Below are 20005 nucleotides of genomic sequence, written 5' to 3'. Positions count from 1 at the left end.
CCCCCAGGATCATCCCTGAGGCCTCGGCTTGTGCAGTATCTATTTCTCATCTTCTCAGATATCTATGGTCCTACCTTCCCTAGACTCAGCCTTCGCCTCACTTCAGAATGTTTTGTAGAACCAAGATAACCGACTTAGTCTCCTCAAAAGGGAAGAATGCCTTTGTTATAACATGAAGATGGTGACCTTTATCAAGGTCAGGACTGTATAACCAAGATGACAAATTTGTGACAAAGCCTTTGATGACCTGTCCTGGGCATCGGCCCCAACCACCCACCCACCCTCCCTACCCCCGTCATCCTGTCCACTAAGCGGGAAGTCTGCAGCTGTCTCTCTAGGGCAGTTCTTGGGCTTTGCCCACTCCCTGTCTCAGCCTGTGTGGGAAACGGGCAGCAGCTTTTTGACTTGGATGAGGAAATTCTTTATTTGGTGAGGATAGCTTGCCATGAACCTGCAAGCAGGTTACCTGGTGGTCCAGAGCCTACCTATGGCGATTTCTAAGCAAGAAGATCAGCGCGGCAACAATTAGGCTGATCGCAAACAAATCCCAGTATGGTCCAACGGTGCTGTCCAGTGTCAGCCGTTTCCATCTCATGGTAAACTGCTGGCAAGAGGCAGTCAGTCAAAAGAGAAAACAGTTCGAGAACTTCACTATGGTCAGAACCATTTCTCTACAGAAGCCCACCACTGCCACCCTCCTGCTCCCTTCCCTCTTAGATGTGGCCAGCTTCAGGGTAGAGCTCACACATGGCCTTAATTACCACCTCATGGATAAGTAGCCTCAAATATAGAATTTAGCTGAGCATGGTGGCACTTGCCTGTAATCCCTGTACTGGGAAGGGTCTCAAATTTGAGGTCAGCCTGGGTTACACAGTGACTTCGAGGTCATCCTTGGTTATATCATAAGGCTCTGTCTCAAAAATTATTTAATTCCTACTTTTAAGAAATACAGCTCTTTATGGTGTCACTTGCTACCCGCCATCTGCTTACCAGTCTCAGATTTCAATGGCAGGAGTTGTATTTTGAACAAGTATATATAGCACATCTCTGCTTAAGGCTCTGAGCAGAGAGTATGCTGGAAAGAGTATCTGATGCATTAATTCACTGCTTGTACTACATGGTGTCAACACACACTCAACAAGTCGAATTGCTGTGCTTAGCACAAGGCTTTGCATTCTATTTATCAAAGAAAAGTTAACTTAAAAAAATACTCCCTTGGTAAGCCTCATCACTTTGTCCTGAGTTTCTTGGAGTTTTCAGAATGTCTGAGAATCTATTTGGGACAAACTTACATTAAAAAATAGGATGTCTTGGAGCAAATGCATCGTTTCCAGTTTCATAAGAGCAAAGAACACAGGTACGTGGGCATCTGGGTTTGTCTGAGCAGCCATGTCGTACAATCTTCTGGCCAGGTGAATGTCCTAGAAAGAAATCAGCCCATTCTCATTAGGTATAGATTCTTCTAACTGTTGTTAGAAATATCACAATTTAGCGGGTGGAGGTGGTGCATGCCTTTAATCTCAGCACTTGGGAGGCAGAGGCAGGTCAACTTCTGAGTTTGAGGCTAGTCTGGTCTACAGAGAATTCTAGGACAGCCAGGGCTACATAGAGAAACCCTGTCTTGAAAAACAAAAAAACAAAAAAACCAAAAAACAAAAAAACAAAAAACAAAACAAAACAAAACAAAAAACCAAAACCAAACCAAAACAAAAAAAGCCATGCCAAACCAAAACAAAAGAAAAATCACAATTTGTATTTGGTAGACAGAATGGTCCCAGAAAATTGTCCATACCCTCCCTGGGACCTGAGACTATGTCACAGCAAAGGGGATTTTGAAAATAGAAAGTTATAGACCTTAAAATAGAGTCTCCTTGACTACACAGGTGGACCCTAATAACCCTAGAGGCCTTAAACCCAAAAGTCTTGTGGCTGAAGGCAGAAGAAAGTCAGAGGGACCGGGAGAGGGGGATTGAGGTGTGAGAGGAGTTCAGATTGTCACACAGGGTGGTGGGGGACGGGATGGCCTTACAGGGATAGATTCAGAAACGGCTCATAGAGGCGGCAAGGAAGGAAGCAAGGGGCTTGGTCTTGACAAGTTCCGAGAACTTAATTCACCAACAACCTGAACAAGCTTGAAAATGCATTCCTCCCCACTCTCTCCACTGAAGAATCAGCCTTGAATTTAGTCATAGGAGACCTTGATTACTGGCAAAAGCTGCCTCGCTCCAAGCCGTTTGAGTCAGGATGCCTTCCAGGTGTGGCCGACACAGCTGTCAGAAGGTTGGTGCTGCTTACCAACATAGGAGCCAAACAGGTTGGAATTAACACACAGATCAGGGGTTGCAGCATTTAGTTTCTTTGTTTCCAGGAAGACTTGTCCCAAACAATCTCCTGAATTGGAACCCACCTAAACATGCAAAGAGATCCAACCCCACAAAGTTGTTCTCTGATGCCACATATGTGCTAAATTCTAGAAATGACTCCTCACTTTTTCACCTTATTTAGCAAAATGTTCACACCACTGAAACAAAAAAATGTTCTTCTTTTGATATATATTGCTCTGTGCATGGCCAGGACTCTGTGATGGAAAAGTCCATTGCCGACTTCATCCACTTAGATGCAACTTGTATGCGGTGCGTGGGAGTTTATTTTACTTTAAGTTCAGTGATTCAGGTTAAGTGAACCAGTCTCTGGCTCTTCTTAAATATCATGTTCCAACTAAAATATCAGGTGTGCCACAGTACTGCTTAATGTGTTCGTATGTTCAAAATAGCTTCTTACAGGTCAAAGAGACAGACTTCTCTAAGAACAGCCATGACATTTGAGTTCTCCAGGCCCACATATTTTAATATCATCAATGTTTTCTTATACTAAAATAGACCATGTAAACAGAAACATGGTTGTTTGAGTAATTTATTTTCACTTTCTTATTATGAATACATCACTTAGAAATTGGGGGAAAATCTGATATTATAGAACTGAAAAGGAAAAAGTTCACCCATAACCCTATTGTGCAAAGATAACTATGGATAATATTATATACACATTCTTCCAGCATAGATGATTTACTGAATTTTTTTCTTGACCCCAGAACCAAGCCTACTACTTCATAATGTGAGCAAATTACCTGGTAAATATACAAACAAGTAATTGAACATTATACTATAATAACAGGGCATTTTAGAACCAGATTATGAGGGGAAGGAATGTATAGTTTAGAATGTAGTTTGAAGAAAGGTCGTATATGAAGCTATTGTTATCAAGGAGAGTTAAGGCAAAGGAGGCACTGAATTTAAAGTAGGAAGGCTAGCATATAATGACAGCAAAGTATTTTCAGTATTTGTGTTTGTCTATTGCATTGCCTTTGGGGGGAGATGTAGTAGGTAACTGTTTAAAGGAGTTACACTTTACCAATAATAACATAGTAGTTTTTGATAAATTAAATATGCCTTAAGGTAATGGCAACACTTGTAACAAACCTCCCAAATTCAGGGATATAACACCGAAGTTTGTTTTTAACTTTAATCAACATTTTAACTCGGATCTTCTTGGATTTTCTTTACTGGTAATTAAAGGATTCAGCTCTTTCCATTAGGTGGTTCTACACACACATACACACAGACACACACAGACACAGACACACATACAGACACACAGACAGACAGACAGACACACACACACACACAGACAGACACACACACAGACACACAGACAGACAGACAGACACACACACACACACACACACACACACACACACACACACACACACACACACAAAACCAGCCTCTGCTTTCTGCTGTGTTCCAGCAACAAAGTGCAAAGTTGCTAGGGAGAAGCCCCATATAGCAACTTTAACACAAATGGCACCTTTCCCTTAAGCTGTTAAGTAAGGGACACATAGATTCAAAGGATTTTGGGAAATGTAGTCTAACTAGCCAGCCATTCTTCCGTAGAGGACTAGTGATTATAAGTCCCTAATGGGCAGAGGTATTTTTAATAGAATTGTAATGGGAAAGCATCAGAATTGAAGGTGCCAAGTAGCTTTTGCAATAGACCATAGTGATTAAAAATTCAGAACTGATGCAGAGCAGACACAGTTGGGAAGGCCAGGAGGAATGGATATGCTTCTGAAATGATTTAAAAAAAAATTTTTTTTTAGAAACACAAACTGACAAAGACTCTCATAGTAATTTTCAAGCAGAATGCTTCTTTTTATGTTCGTATCCTCGGTTAATTTTACTCCAGGTGTGCTGCAGAGCACTACCCTCCCCACAAAGCAAGCGCCATCTTCATCAGGTCAGCTGAGTCTGCTTGCAGATGTCCTTACAGCTGCCTTTGTAGATTGTTGACACTTCCTCACAGCAGGAGGAGCTGGGGAGGGTCCTTGGGCCCTCAGTTCAGTATCCAGCTCCTTCGCACAGGCATGTGTTTGTAATTCTGTCCTGTTTTCATGTGGTCTCCGTGAGGCGCTAGACTACATGGGCTTGGGAGGATCTGTCTTTGAAACTATGGAGAAGTCAACATCCATGCTGAGTGAAAACTTGCCAGCGTGGCTGCTTTGGGGATCACCCACCATCCCGTCAGTAACTCCTGACCCGTGCTGTGTAAGTAAAGCCCCCCCCAAATCCATTAGTTCCTCAGGGTGAATTTTGGAGGAACATTTCTTTGGTGTGTCCTTGGGAATTTAGGAGGAGGAGGAGGAGGTGGGGCATCCATCCACTAAGGGATTTGGGCAACAAGGTGTTATTTTAGGTTCCCACAATACGCTGTCAGACCTGACCCTGAGTTAAGGTGAAACGCCCTGAACTGAGGTGCTTGTCAGGGAAGCTATTGGGATGAACTGTCTGCGTTACCTCAGGTTCAAAGACAGCTGAGACATCAGTGGCTCATGTTTTTCCACGGACTCCACAAGAGTTAGTTTATACCTCACCTTCCTTCCTTCAATGCAAGTGGTTACAGCACACGATCCCACCCACCTTCCTTCATTCTCAGAGCCTCTCTGCAAATGACATTACACTCACTTTGCTCACTGGTGTGCTCAAGAATTGGTAACAGGGACCGTGAAGCGCTGTGATGAAGCAATGCTACAGTCCCCGACAAGCTGGAAAGGCCGTCCTCGCAGAGCAGCTGGAATAAGTTTGGGACTTGAACTCATCAGGATGATTATGTTGAAAATTAGAGTCACTTTATTTAATTTGGCTATGAGATGATGAGGTTAATAAACTTTGCCTTGGACACTTGGTGAATATTTTTCTAATTGCTAAACAAAAGAGATCAGTGAGGATAAAACCCAGTGATCTCTCATCAGCTGAATCCAAAATCCTGAGATCTAGGTCTGAATGTAGCCCCTGGTGTCTTTTCCATCTCTGGTTTGGTTTTCTTCTTTTTTGTTTTTCCTTTTCTTTTTTGTTTGTTTTTCGAGACAGAGTTTCTCTGTGTAACAGAGTCCTGGCTGTTCTGGACTCACTTTGTAGACCAGGCTGGCCTCAAACTAACAGATCTGCCTATCTCTGCCTCTTGAATTCTGGGATCAAAGGTGTGTGAAACCGCGCCTAGTTCCACCTCTGGTTTTTAATGTAGACATTTTCTGCCAAAACGAACAATAAACAAAAACCAGAAGACTTCAAGTGAGAAAAATATTCAAGTGAGCAGTCTGTGAGTTAAGAGGAAACCTGGCAGGAAGGAACAGAAAAGTGGTCAGAGGGATGAAGGAGAGATAAACCTGTTTTTGTTAGGATCCCCAGTGTGGGATGTGAGAGAACAGGTGAGGTTAATCCACTAGAAGACAAACCACCTCATGTGGGAGCTTGATTGTTGCCAGCTGAAAAGATCCGTGAGCAGACTCTGGGAGGAGATATATAAAGGAGCCCAGAACTGGAGGCGGGGTTTTTTGGAGATCTCCTGCTGAGGTTCTGGGTTCTGATTACTCCAGGTCCCAGAGGAAGAAATCCTGCTGATTACGCCAGAAGAATTGTTCCTTGGGACTGATATCCTTACAGTTTTGTTATTGTATTCTTTAATCTACATTTTCCTATCGTTTAGGTTAGTTGGGGTATAAGTGACGTACACTTGGTTAATAAGTTTGTAATAAAATATATTTGTTAAGAAAATTGAGCATACAGAGGGAAGACCCTGCAGGTCTTTTTCTTAGTGTGAAAGGGATGCCCAAACAGCTGCTCTCTGAATGTGAAGAAAGTGTCCAGCAAAGAGCTTCACCATTGACTCTGGAAGGAACCCCAAGTCACCGATGTGGTCTGACAGCTGGGTCCCGGACAGCATGTCCTCTCCTGCTGCTGTGGCCATGTGTTCTGGGAGGTTGCTTCCAGGGACACAGGTGGAAAACAGTCTCTTCACATCATGGTGAAGATGTGGCTGTTAAGAGATTGAGTTCTGTTCTGAATCATTGTGTGTGTGTGTGTGTGTGTGTGTGTGTGTGTGTGTGTGTGTGTGTAGGGGATGGGGTAGGAGAGGTAGCTGAGTAGAGCACACTGAGTTGGGTCATTTGTACACTTTCTATAATGATGCTTCTCTTGGGTTACGGTGTTTCCTATGAGGAATTATGAATAAAAACCTTTGATCTTATTGAAAACGTAGCAGTCGTTCAAATTCCCTTCTGATTTAAATGGCAGCCATTCCACACGCTGCTTAACTACAAAGCCTTTCCACATAGGCTTGTTCATTTAATACTTTAAGTGGGGTGAGGGGGAGGGGGTGGGGCGAGAGCAGGGGGTGGTTGGGGGGTGTGAGGGGGTGGGCCTGGGCCAGGTATCATCAGTTTTGTTTCTCTAATGTGGATGGCAGTGGGATGTGGAAGATCGATAGGCAGCAGCCAGAGAATTATTGAATCTAGCCGCTTGGTCCTGTCCATGTTACAGACACAGATAGCTACCATCTGCTAGGTTTGGGGCAAGTAGGCTGGGTTTGGCGATGATAGTTTATTGCTCAGGGTGCTGAGGCTGATGAAAATGATCAGGTAAAGGTGGGGAGAGCAAGACAGTGGGGTCCACACCGACAGGCGGTCAGTCCTGAATAAGCAGCCTTTGGCTATAGATGCACCGGCTCAGCGGTTCTCATCAAATTCCGTCCCAATAATTAATTTCTCAACTGTCAGTCCCACTGGACTGAAGAAGAAAGCACAGAAAGCCGAGATTCTCCACAGGATTTCACCCTAGAAATGATTAGCAGTATAAGCTGGAGAGGATAAACTTGATTACTAAGAAAGGCTCATTGTCAGTCCCATTGTTTTTGTTTTTTCTTTCTTTCTTTTTTTCCCCTGAAATACTTGGGATCAGGCAAGCCTTGTGTAACAGTCTGGGCCCACCACTAAAGAGCTCTGCAAATATAGTTGAATGACTTGATCTTTGCAGTATGGATCCCTGATGCACATAAGAACAGAGCACTTACCCCATCAAAAAGATGCATGATTTGCAAGGTTATATTTATGACTACATATCTATATATATATCACCTAAGCCAAACTGGTTAATGTTGCCATTTAACATGCCTACGTACCAGCCTCTGCCTTTTAGACCCGTAATCCATCTTCTGACTGATTACTCCCACTGACTAAGGGATTCCCCACCCCCTTAGCGCCTGTAGTATAGTGTGAGCTTTCTTCCATCAATGACGGATGCCATCTCTGTAATCTCTGAGGCCTCTCTAGAGTTCCCAGGTATGGTGTCATGGAGGTAATAGTTGCTTCGTGAGCTGTTCCTAGGTTAATGAGTGCCACCTTACTCTCTAGCTTGAGCCTCATTCCACCTGGCTGTTGTTACTGACAGTTTAGGAGTTGGTGGGAGGGGTCAGTGCCTAAGTCCTTGAGGTGAAGAAGCAGAGTCAGGGCTTACTACAAAAAGATGTGTTGGGGAAAGGAGGAATTTGTGTATTAGATTGGTCCAAATTAGATTTCTTTTACCCACTAATTATGTCCTTGGTATAAATGGAGGATATGGAGGTAATAGTATATATGTGCTAGCCCAGGGGACTCTTGCTCTTCTTCCACATTAATGACATCAGTGGAATTTTCCTCTCACCCAGCTGCCATTACTAGCTTTGAACCCACGCAATTACCTTTGTGATTCCCAAGCCGTGTTCATACATATAGGCCAGATTGAACATGGCCTGTGCACTGTGATGCTTGTCTGCTGCGATGCTGTAATGTGTGGCTGCCATTTCATAGTCTTTCTTAGTCCCATAGCCGTAGTAGTGGTAATCTCCAATTTTCACTCTAGCAAAAGCATTCCCTGAGAGAAATATCAGCAAGAGAGAATCACAAGAGATTCATGTATGGTTCTCAGTAAGTCAACCCAATAAGCTATAAAGACACCACATACACATGCATATGTACATGTGTGCACATGAAATGTTCAAAATCCTACAGTCAAGATTGCATGTGCTCTATGAAGCACAAAACAATGCCTAGTGCTAGTGGTCCTCATTGCAGAATAATTGTCGTGGTTATAATGTTCTGAAAGAAATGATAAATTCCACATTTTACCTTTTAAATTCATATTTTAGAGATAGGACAGCAACTCTTGGAAAAGTAAATTCCATCTTTCCTGCCCCTAAAATTCCTTCCTAAAACTCTACTCGCATGTGGCAGTAGCCCCATCAGGGCAAGGCAAGAACCATAGGCTCCTAATTACTAAAATTGTTCTGGATCCTAGTATGGCACTTGATAAATATTTATGGAATGATTAGGCAAACATGCTAGGATATTTTTAGAAAATGCCTTCCCCAGAGGTAAATTAGGATATTACTTTCCAACAAACATGGATATGTGGATATATTAAGGAAGGGGGAAATCGCATTACTTTTAAAGATATGCAACATCATTCTTTTGAAGGTCACTTAGAAACAGCAGATGCCTGTGCATGGCACATGTGCGTGTGTGCCTGCCTGCGTGGTGCTTGCGTGTGTGTGTGTGTGTGTGTGTGTGTGTGTGTGTGTGTGTGTGTGTGAGTGTGTGAGTGAGTACCTCAAGTGATGGCCATGCTTCTGTTCTGCGGGTTGAGAGGATGAGGAAAAATTCATGTTGGATATTTGACTCAGCTGTGGCCAACCCTTCACAAAATCTGGACTTCCCTGGAAAATGGGAACCATATGTAGCAGGGTCTGAGGTATGTCTTGAGATCTAGGACTCCTTCCAGAATTCTCTGCCCATTTGGCTCAGTGCAGTGGCTATTTTTTTAAAAATGATACTTCTAGTGTCTCCTATTAAAGCACAGATACTTTAAAGAGATGTGACACCATGTGCCATCTTTGTTTCCCTTTGAGCAGAGCTACTGTTTTAAAGTTCTTAAGCTGATGGAGACATTAACTTTCAGAGTCTGATTCCCAGGCAATTCATAAAAAATGTATAGGTGAGCCGGGCATGGTGGCGCACGCCTTTAATCCCAGCACTCAGGGAGGCAGAGGCAGGGCAATCTCTGTGAGTTCGAGGCCAGCCTGGTCTACAAAGTGAGTTTAGGACAGCCAAGGTTACACAGAGAAACCTAAAACTAACCCAACCCAAACCAAACCCCAAGACCAAAATGTATAGGGGAGTGGAAGCAAGGACTGATGGGAACGGCACTCAGGCAAGGGGAACTACAGAGGCCAGGGAAGACATGATGCCCAAAGGGAAACCCACTCCATCTCTAATTTTGTTTGAAACGGTCCCCTTGACCTCAAGGTTCCATCCTGGCATAGTCACAAAGGGATGGGGCACGAGTGTATTCTTAAACATTGCAGTTAAGAGCAGCAGCCCCCAGGTCCCTGAGATTGGAGGAGAGTGAACAAGGCTGTCCTCAGAGCAGCGGTATCCTAATGAGTGCTACAGACTAAGTGCATGTGGTCACTCTGACAGGCTCCTGCATGGATCGGTTGACTAGAGAGAGATTTCTACTTCAGTTCCACGATTGCACAGTGGTGTCTGAGCCATGATGGCTCAGTGCCCTCTTCACATGAAACAGCCACTAAAAGAAGCATTAGTGACTACTTGGAAGCTTTCATTAGTAGATTTTCTACCCTTTGTGAGCCACTCAGCAGCCAGAGATTTGAGAGTGGGCATGCTGATCTTTTGTGACGCATGATTATTTTCAGCAACTTTGTGTGTGTGTGTGTGTGTTCAATTTAAAATTAATATCTCTTCATTTTCAACTTTTCTTTGTTCCAATTTCCATGCCATTTCCTGGCTTGAAATAAACGTATGTTGGTGCAATTGAGCTGATTTGCCATGGCAGAGAGATTGCTGGCGTTGTTTTCTCACTCCAAATAAGGTCTTTATTGCATTTTAGAAAACATAGAATTTCCCACTAAAATCGCATTGATGGCTTGCTGCTGTATTACCAGCTCAGCTGGGTCTGCGAAGGCACCACTGTGGGCTTTTTTCCCCCTCTGCCTCATATTAGCATCAGCTGAGAATCATTTTTTATCCTATTACTTCCTGTTAAAAGGGATGATTCAGCCTTAACAGGAGATGATTTCAAGAAACCTAATTGGAAATAAAATTGCTCTCTTATTGCCAGAGTTCCTCACACATCCAAATGCTAACTGTGACAGCTGCGCGACATCACTCTGATTTTAATACTATAATTTTAGGGGGGAAATTGGAAGGGACAGGGTGATTCAAATGCCACCTGTCAATGCTGTTTCAAGCAATGATAGTTTACAGTCCTTACCACATATGAAACCAATAAGTAGGAAGGCTTTGAGGTACCAAGAAAGGATCTTTCCACTTATTTATACTAGCTTTTTAAAAATAGAATTCTACCATATTGATGGTTAGAGTGGAGATCTGAAGTATGTTGTCATCATCAGTGCCTCATTTTAGATGAGAAGTCAGACATTGCCAGTACATAATTAATTTTGCCTTCAAACTCATAGGGACGCAGGTCACATCTCAGATTAGCTCAGGAAGCAGCTCAGCAAATGAATGACTAAAGCCAGACTAAAGAAATTGTTTTCTTGAGTAAAATTATCATGTTTCCAACAACAGCTCTGGTACCATGGAGACAGAGACAAATTCTTAAGGCTTGCTAAACCAAGGGACTTTGAGAATAATGAAGAAAACAAAGTCTCAGAAATGACCTCTCACCCCAGTATAGCTTGAAGTGGCCCCTGCTTGCCACCTTGTCCCTTCCTGCCTGTGGGCCCAACAACACAATTGAAGCAAATCAGATGAACAGTCATGGACAGAGTCCAGCTATGCACGTATTTTGATCTGTTTATACCTTGAATGGCGGCTCGGTTCCATAGCAGGAGTGCCAGTGGGTACATCTTCTCTTTCTCCAGAATTTTAGCTTGTTCTAAAAAAGAAAGAAAGAAAGCATCCCATTAAAAAGGCTTAAATGAGGATGTAGTGTGCATATATGCATATGCATGGTCGGGGAATTGCAAAGATCTTACTAGATTCCAAAATGAATGCTGAATTGCTTTGAGCTACTTCGTATCCCATTTCGGCAAGCAGTGCATACTGAATAAGAGAGGAGTCTACGTCGCCATCCTTGTAGGCAAAGTAGGCTGTCAGGAATTTCTCAGCCCAGTGGCCTAGTTCACAGACACCTTTGTAAAGCTGAAGATTGGAAAAGAAATCAAAGAGGCCAGTTAGGTTCATCCTGTATTGTGTTCTGTGGGCCCAGTCTTCAGCTTCTGCTAGCTGACAAGGCAAGACATTTTTTTTTTTTAAGAAAAACTTGCCTAGCTTTGAAAATTATTAATACCTTTATCGGCACACAAATTCTCAGAGTAGTTTTGTCTTTAGCAAATCGTTGCCAGGCTCCTTTTTAATTTGTGTAATAAACTTTTCTGGATTGAAGGCTATTCAGCAGGATAGAAATATTAATGTGGAGGGCTTCCTTGTTGATTCTGTCATTTTTTATTATGTATATATATTTTTATTTAATTAATTTATTCAGATTACATCTCAACTGTTCCTCCCTCTTGCCTTCTTTCACCCTATTCCCCTCTCCAAGGCACTGTTGCTCTGCACGGACAAGGCTACAGCTGTTGCGGAAATGCGAAGGAAGGAAAGTCAGTGCCGGAGGGTATAGGTGACACAGTAAGGAGGGAGGTGTGCAGAGCTCCATGGGGACAAATGTCAACTTAGCTGAATAGCCCTTATATAACCAAAAGAGGTTAGCCATACATAATTCATTAGGAAGTTGGCAAAGGAACAAATCTAAAGATAGATTATTAGCTGGCAGCTTTTGAAATGAGCTTCAGAGGGACCAGATTGCAACGTGGAGGTATTTATACTGGTGCAGCGGACGTATTTAATAAATCAATGAAGGGCATTAAGGTTCTAGAAGCACTCTTTTGAAAAGCACATTACTGGCTCAGGCTGGAAAAAAAACCCACTTTCTCCATTGTCATCCGAACCATCAAAAACCCAACAACCCTGCTTTCTGAGAAGGAATAGGCCACATTTTCTGAGCTAAATCAAGCCTTCATTTCCCAAGTAGCAACTTCGAGAGCCAGCTTGCTCTGGAGATCCCACTGAGGGCTGAGACTCAGCTTCTAAACCGAACTCAGAGGCAAACTCAAGGGGGGTGGGGTAGGGAAGAGGCCACGTCTCTCTCAGCTCCCCTAGGTTAAGATCTGCTACTGTTTTTCCTCCTGTCAGTGTTCATTTCCAACTGCAAGAAAAGAGCTATGAAACAGCGGCACCAACCCACTGTGTGAGGCAAATGGAAGAGCTGTTTGAGCCACCCCGTGTTTACCTCCACGGCCGTTCTGCATGACCTCAGCACGCCTGTGCCTGTTGCGTACATCTCGGCTAGATAGTAGATGGCGAGAGGCTGCCCACTCTGAGATGCCAGGTAAAAATATTTGAAGGCAAGTTTATAATCCTTCCACACTCCAGAGCCAGCTGAAAATTAAAATTCTTTTGAGCCACTCATTTAAAAAATAATCTATAAGTATATTGGTCACGGTGGATACCCACTAGTCTGTACAGGATGGGGAAAGACCACCAGACCATAAGCCAAACAGACTCAGATTCACTGTTTTGGAGGCGAGTGACTGAGTTCCTCTATGATCTTTACCCATTCAGAAAAATTAAGAAAGAAGGGCTGTTCTGTTTCCTGTCCATAGAGAGTTGAAGTATTACACAATCATGAGAGATCCGCTGTGATCTCCTTACCGTTATTGTTATATGCGCCCTCCCGTTCCTCCCGTTCCCCTCACCATCCATGTAGAGCTCAACCAGGGCAATAAAGAGCAGCTCTGTCTAAGCTCATGACTGGAGTGAGCAAGCAGAGGTGCTGGGCAGCTGCGGTAGATCCCTGGCAGGAGAGATTCTTAGCCTAGCTCTCTAGTTCCTGTTACTCCTTGCGGTCTTGTTCACACCAAGGGACCTCACTTACGAAAGGGAGGGGGCTTTCCCTCTTTCCCTGATTCGACTTACACCCTTTCTAGCTCTAAAGCCTTATGGCTTTTTAACAGCAGTGCCACAGAGGAATTAAGCAATAACAGTAGCTTAGCCTGGCGTGGTGGCACCCACCTGCAATTACAGCGCTCTGGAGACTATACAAAGAGCGTGCTCAGTCCAAGGCCAGCCCAGACTGCATGGTGAGAATCTATGTCTAACTAGATAAGCAAATAGATAAAATTTTTTTGCTTGTTTTTTTTTTTTTCACGACAGGGTTTCCCTGTGTACCCCTGGCTGTCCTGGACTCGCTTTGTAGACCACGCTGGCCTCCAGCTCACTGCGATCCACCTGCCTCTGCCTCCCGAGGGCTGAGATTAAAGGCGTGCACCACCACTGCCCAGCTGCAAATAGATAACTGTTTTTAAAAAATTAAAAAGAGCAAAAAGTCTGGAGGCAGATTGCTTAGAATTGAATCCCAGCCTGGCTGTGTAGTTTTGGATAAGATGTGTGGCCTTGATATGACTCAGTTTGCTCAGCTGTAAACTGTGGGGTATCCATACGCTGAGAGAGTAAAACAAGCTAGAACAGGCAAAGCCATTTCTGTTACTCTTTTCCTGGAAGCTTGAGGAATCGGACAGATTCTAAGCTGAGGACTTGAAGTGAATTAGGAGAGCAAGATAGTGGACACGAACATGATACAAAACGGGCCCTCTTGCCGGGCCACAGCGGAGAAGGTCAGCGGACTTCTTCACAGATGTGACCTCCTTGATAGAGCTGACTGTTGCTCTGGGTCCACCTCTGGCATGAAGGACTGAGTAAGGGCACATCCGGGTCTCTGGAATCTGTCCTCACTGCCCCGTCTTTCAACTCCCATAGAAATTATTACACATGCCCCTCACTGTCTGAGGCCCCTTACCCTACTGACTTCGCTATTGCTCTAAGAGGGCACATAACTGAGGCCAGCCCTACCTTGTCTTTGCTCACTTGCCTCCCTGCTCACCATCTTGCCCCAGGTTTATGCTCTGGATCTTTCACTCCCCCTTCCCGCCTGCAGGATGAGGGACCCACTTCTCCATCATGAAGCCTCCACCTGCCCAGGATCAATTGCACCTTAGTGCCACTAACTTTTCTCGGAACCCTCCTCTTATCGATTTTAATTATCACCATATCTCTTATCATTTTTATAACAATTCCTTCTTGGATTTTCTTCCCTTCAGTTCCTTATTCTTTTGGAAACTGTGTTTAGTTTCTCACCTTGCATTCACACCCTAACTCACTGCCAAGTAATTGGTCCTCTTTCCAATAAATACAATAATCTCATCAGGGTTCTCCGTATCGACCACACAATAAGGGCACTAAACCATTTCTCCATCCTTCCCGCCTTATTCCCTCCTCTTCCTTTTCTCCTCTCCCTCCTCCCTTTTCACTTCCTCCTCCTCCTCCCTCTGCCCTTCCCCCAACTCTCTCCCCCTTTGCTGCTCCTTCTACTGCTATCACCAGACTTTGTGCCCTATTACCAGGCAAACGTATACAGTCTCATCCACTTACTCTATCTGGAAAGTTCTATATTTTTTTTGCCCCTTTGGGTCCCTTTTGACCCCTCCCTCCCTTCCAGGATTTTGTTCTTTTTGATGGCCATTCTTCTTTGGCTTATCCTTTTAAGATGCCCCCCCCCCAAAAAAAAGGGTCACCAGATTTGATTATAGACACATCTCTTTTTTTCTCTCATTCTTTCTTTTTCCTTTGCAAGCTTGACTGCTTTTAACTTACACCTCTGTGTTTATGGCTCAGATCTTTCTTCTTGACATTATCCTCTCTCGTGAGGGTCACAGCTGCTTCTGGATGTGTACACTGGCTATCGTAAGCACTTCCAAGTTAAGCTTGTCAAAGGTGGCTGTCCTGAGACACAGATCTATCTCACTGCACTTTTTTTCAACTAATGTCCAAGTCTTTACATTTCTTTAAAGTGCTCTTTTAAACTGATACCTTAATGTTTTTTTAAGCCACTCAGACTTTTGATGTTTGTTATAAGAGGAGATGACTTACAAATGCATACATCATCCTAAATAAGGTAGCCATATTTGTGGTACCTACAGTAGTACATGAAGCCTAGCTGGAACTGTGCGTTAGGCCATCCCTTCTCCGCAGCTTTCTGGAAGTATTTAAGTGCTTCACCATAATTCTGTAAGATAATTAGACTGTATTACTCAGAGCTATATGCATAACTCCATGGTAACAAACACATTCCAGTTCAAGAGTACAATCAGTGTCCTATACGCCAGTTAAAACAGCACCAGAAATAGGTTTTCATTATTATATTAGATTCTATAAAGAAATAAAAATCTTATTCCATTATAAATCATATTTGTCTGCATTGATAGTTGGTTTTGTTAGGCTGGGAAAGGTCACTTTAAAGACATATGAAGCTAAAGAGATACATTTCTCTTACAATAAAATTCTCAGGAAGCAGCAGTTTCAAAAGCTAGTTAACCCCGTGAATCTCAGATACAACTGTGGTTGCTATTTTTGTTGAAGGTTTGTTCCTTTGTCTCCTCATAGAGATTTTACTGAATCATCTTATTCTCTGTAAGATATACTAGTTTGACTAACTAAACAATAAAAGCCAATTCCTAGCTGGGCATGGTGCTGCACGCCTCTTAATCCCAGTACTCAGGCAGATCTCTGTGAGTTCAAGGATAGCCTGATCTAAAAAGCTAGGCCAGACAGCCAAGGCTACATCGAGAAACCCTCTTTTGAAAAACCAAAACCAAACCAAACCAGACCAGACCAAACCAATGAAATAAAATCAATCAAAAAGCAAAGACCTCACTTCCTATACGTTAAGGCATGACCATTAATATAATATTAACCCCCCAAATGCTAGAAATATGGTGAAAGGATGACAATGTTATTGAGCTTTACCACAGGGACACCTTTTCCGTGAAAGTAAAGGAGACCAAGTCCATGAAGGCCAATTGCATTGCCCTAGAAGAATTGAAAAAAAAATCAGGGATAAGGAAAATTACTGCAAAATCAATTCAAATATTCCAAATGTGCCCAGTAAGCAATGGCCAAGGCCATCACTCAGGCAGATGGCAAGTCATTCTGGCCTATTTAGTACCCTTTCACACCTCCACAACCTCCTCCCTGGCAGGAAAAAAAAGAAGGAAATGGAAGACAGATCTTTAGTTCATTCTTTCAGCACTTAGTGCTTGCTTTGTGAGGGATTCCAGAAGAGGCACTGGGCAGAGTACGAGGTAAACTCCGCCTTGGAGTTACAGACTTGTGGGTTTTGAGCTATAGCAAAGAAGTGGGTCACCTTTTCCCCCACTTCCTTCCTTCCACTTGTTTTTGTTTGTTTGTTTTAGGGTTCTCACCAAATAGCCCTGGCTGTAATCAGACTTCCCGTCCTCCTGCCTCCTTCTCCGGAGCCCTAATAAGGTTATGGGCCTGCAGCACCATGCCTGGTTAGGTGGGTTTAGTGTCTTAGCTGTGCTAAATGTAGTAAGTCCTGGAGTAAAATAGGTCCATAATGTTGTGGGCAAATGAAAAGGGATACTCGGCTGCTCGGTTGGTGCTAAGAGCTTGAGAGAATCAAAGTATCATGGTAGTGACATTTGAGCCAATACTCAAAGGATGGGTGTGTTTTCTAGAGCAGGAAGGTCTATTCAGACAACTGTTACCTAATTTGGCCAAAGGGAGTTGACATCAATGACCAAATATCATTTCAGGATGTTGGATTTTAGTGTAACCATTGCTAACAGTAAATAATTTGATCTGTATATATTATGTAATATATTGTATATATTATTTATATATATTGTATGTATTATTATGTTATACAGTATACACTTATTCAAGTTCAATGGGTCATAAACATCGCTGATATCTACCTGATGCTAAATTATCATTTCTTTCTCTCATCTATGCTCAACACTCTAGAAATGTGGTGTTTTCAGTAAGGAGAGGGAAGTGCTCAAGTAGAACACGTTCTGTTATATGGGCATTTAGTGTGTCAGCCCTGGACGAAGTGAGGCTTAAAATTGTTTCCTCACAGGCCAGGTGGATCACTGGGTAAAATTGTTTGGTGTGTAAGTGGAACAACCTGAGTTCCAGCCCTGGAACCTATGAGACCCATAGGTTCCAGAAAGATGTTCTCTGACACACACACACACACACACACACACACACACACACACACACACACACACACACACACACACACACCCCTAGTGATTTTCCAACAGAGTTCCTCTTTCTTCTCTTTCTCTCTCTCTCTCTCTCTCTCTCTCTCTCTCTCTCTCTCTCTCTCTCATCTCTCTCTCTCTCTCTCATCTCTCTCTCTCTCTCTCTCTCTCTCTCTCATCTCTCTCTGTCTCTGTCTCTGTCTCTCTCTCTGTCTCTGTCTCTGTCTCTGTCTCTGTCTCTGTCTCTCTCTCTGATAAGAATATCCCCTATGTGTTTTGCCCTCTGGTGGCTGTGTAGGGAGCCAGGGCTTGGCCACTTGGCTTTTGTTCAGCAGATCTGCTGGTCGATCTCTTTTATAGACTTACAGAGTTTCTGCGGGAAGTTAAGTTCTGATAGAAAGCTCTCCAGTGTCCCCTAACAACCTAAATTTAATTCTTGTGGACACAGCCAGAGCATGCCCCTATGACCACAAAGGAACACAGAAGCAGAGAAGGCAAATTTCAGACACTATCTCAAGAATCCCAGCTTGACCCTGTGCATTTTAAAGGATTTAATATTATATTTTTAAAATCCTTGGGACATTCCACTAACATTAAACAGGTGGCACAAGTGCCCTCCCTCTTTGTTTTGAGCTAGGTATCAGTCCTGAGGCCTTGAAGTACACAAGCATTCTGTGCCCAAGCTACACCTCGTCCTTTCTTCTTTTTCTCTCACATCCACCTGCGATTTCTAACAATCAATGGCTACTCTGTTTAAGGAATAATAAGACCGACTGCGATGGACGTGGCAAATGTTGAAAAAATAAAATGGAAGGGGAGGAATGGTGAGGAAGGAGGGAGAGAGCGTTTTAACATCCAGAGCGAAATCCTTCCCTTCATCTGTTCACGGGATGACTCAGTGGTCTTAAGGCCAGAGCATATATTTAGAATCTTAAGACAGGGGTTGCCCACTCTGTCATCTCCGAGCTCTGTGCTGGTGATGTAACGAGTCATGTGACGTCATCCTCTGCGTGTGAGGGCCATTACCATTGTTAGAATGGTCATTTCTGCTTGTGAGAGACCCTCCTCATTGCTGCCTCCTCACAGGAGGAAGGGGAATTGTCAGACCATCTGCTTGAGATTCCAGCTGCTCCCTTTTACACCCTCCTTCCTGCTTTGTGGAATTCAATTTCAGCTGCACACTGTCTCACACTTTGGGGACTCACTGGAGTGTGTGGTGCATACAATGATGGTAAAGCCACCGTCTCTGCCACACAGAGGCTTTCCAGTGGGGTGGCTGCTCTGGGGTCACCCATGTTCCTCCAAGTCCCTGGTTTCCAGCCAGTGGGTCACAAACAACCCTTTCACGGGGGTCGCCTAAGACCATCCTGCATATCAGATTACAAGTCATTAACAGTAGCAAAATTACAGCTATAGAGTAGCAAAGAAAATAATTTTATGGCTGCATGAGGAACTGTATTAAAGGGTCACACCATTAGGAAGGTTGAGCACCGGAGCTGTATGTCACTCTTACTCTATAGGAAAGCCAATAAACTCATTGGTTTGCCAAGTTGGCTTTGGGTGCACTCCAACTTTGACCCGTCATTGAGTTCCATCTGGGGGTAACTCAATTAGGCCACTGATAGAATGTCGGAGAGTGAAGCAAACCAGAGGGCGTCTGTCTGCCTTGTCTAGGACAGCACAGCGTATTAGTATCTCTGCTCCAGCTGTTGCCACAGAACAGCAATTCTGCGCAGTCAGCTCTTGCCATCTTCAAAGAAAAGCCAGAAATCATTTTTTTCCCACCTCAGAGGCTAACGTGGTAACAAGGTCTGAGGGAGGCCCTTCTTAACATGGGCTATCACAGTTATGAACCACAAAAGGATCTGACTACCCATGGTTTGATGGGACGTTTACTGATTTTAAAAGCACTTTCTGGGATGAACAAAAACATATGTCTAGCCAATTTCCCAATATACAACTTCCACATTAGGGCTTAATGTCATGAATGTAGGGAGCAGATGGTCATTTTCCTGACCTTTAATGAACCTTAGCAACAGGCTAGGGCCTGGTCTTCCTCAAGTTGGGGGGTGGGAAACAAAGACTTCAGGCCCTAGAAAAGAAGCGAGAGGGCCCAAAGCTCAAGAAGCCCAGGAGAGGGGATGGTGCTAACTCAGAAGAATGAAAGGATCTTGTGAGGAAGAGGATGTGGGAAGCTTAGTGACAAGAAAGATGATTGAGCTCTGCTTAGACTGCGGACTACAGGAAGGAAGGGCGTGATACATGTGAGGAGACAGAGTTGGGCTTGATGTTTGTAAAGTGTTTTTTTATGTCCTAGTTCTGATGAAACCTTAAAGCAAACTTCAACAACAACACCACACACACACACACACACACACACACACACACACGCACTCACATTTTTGGAGACAGGTTACCCAGGTTAACCTTGAGCTTGATATGTAATTCCTGATCCTCCTGCCTCTAC

At 43.6% G+C, this 20005-nt stretch overlaps 1 protein-coding gene across 3 annotated transcripts in view; it reads right to left on the bottom strand.

Annotated features, from left to right (window-relative positions):
• Positions 1–325: 325 nt before the first annotated feature.
• The window catches only part of SEL1L2 (SEL1L2 adaptor subunit of SYVN1 ubiquitin ligase), a 121584-nt gene continuing 101904 nt past the window's right edge, over positions 326–20005 (bottom strand). Inside the window, exons 11-18 of one of the 3 annotated variants that reach the window (XM_084774937.1) lie at positions 16274–16336; positions 15446–15533; positions 12702–12850; positions 11389–11554; positions 11214–11288; positions 8071–8243; positions 1293–1421; positions 326–604 (exon numbers count right to left, since the gene is read on the bottom strand). In XM_084774937.1, the coding sequence (XP_084631063.1) occupies positions 482–604; positions 1293–1421; positions 8071–8243; positions 11214–11288; positions 11389–11554; positions 12702–12850; positions 15446–15533; positions 16274–16336 (966 nt within the window). In that variant the 3' untranslated portion in view covers positions 326–481. The remainder of the gene's footprint in view (positions 605–1292; positions 1422–8070; positions 8244–11213; positions 11289–11388; positions 11555–12701; positions 12851–15445; positions 15534–16273; positions 16337–20005) is intronic. The other 2 variants (XM_084774935.1, XM_084774936.1) reach the window with 2 other exon arrangements.

This window comes from Acomys minous, assembly GCF_964271855.1.
Source record: "Acomys minous genome assembly, chromosome: 3".
In the NCBI taxonomy this organism is placed as follows: Eukaryota; Metazoa; Chordata; class Mammalia; order Rodentia; family Muridae; genus Acomys; species Acomys minous.
This window is presented reverse-complemented; position numbering and strand designations above follow the sequence as displayed.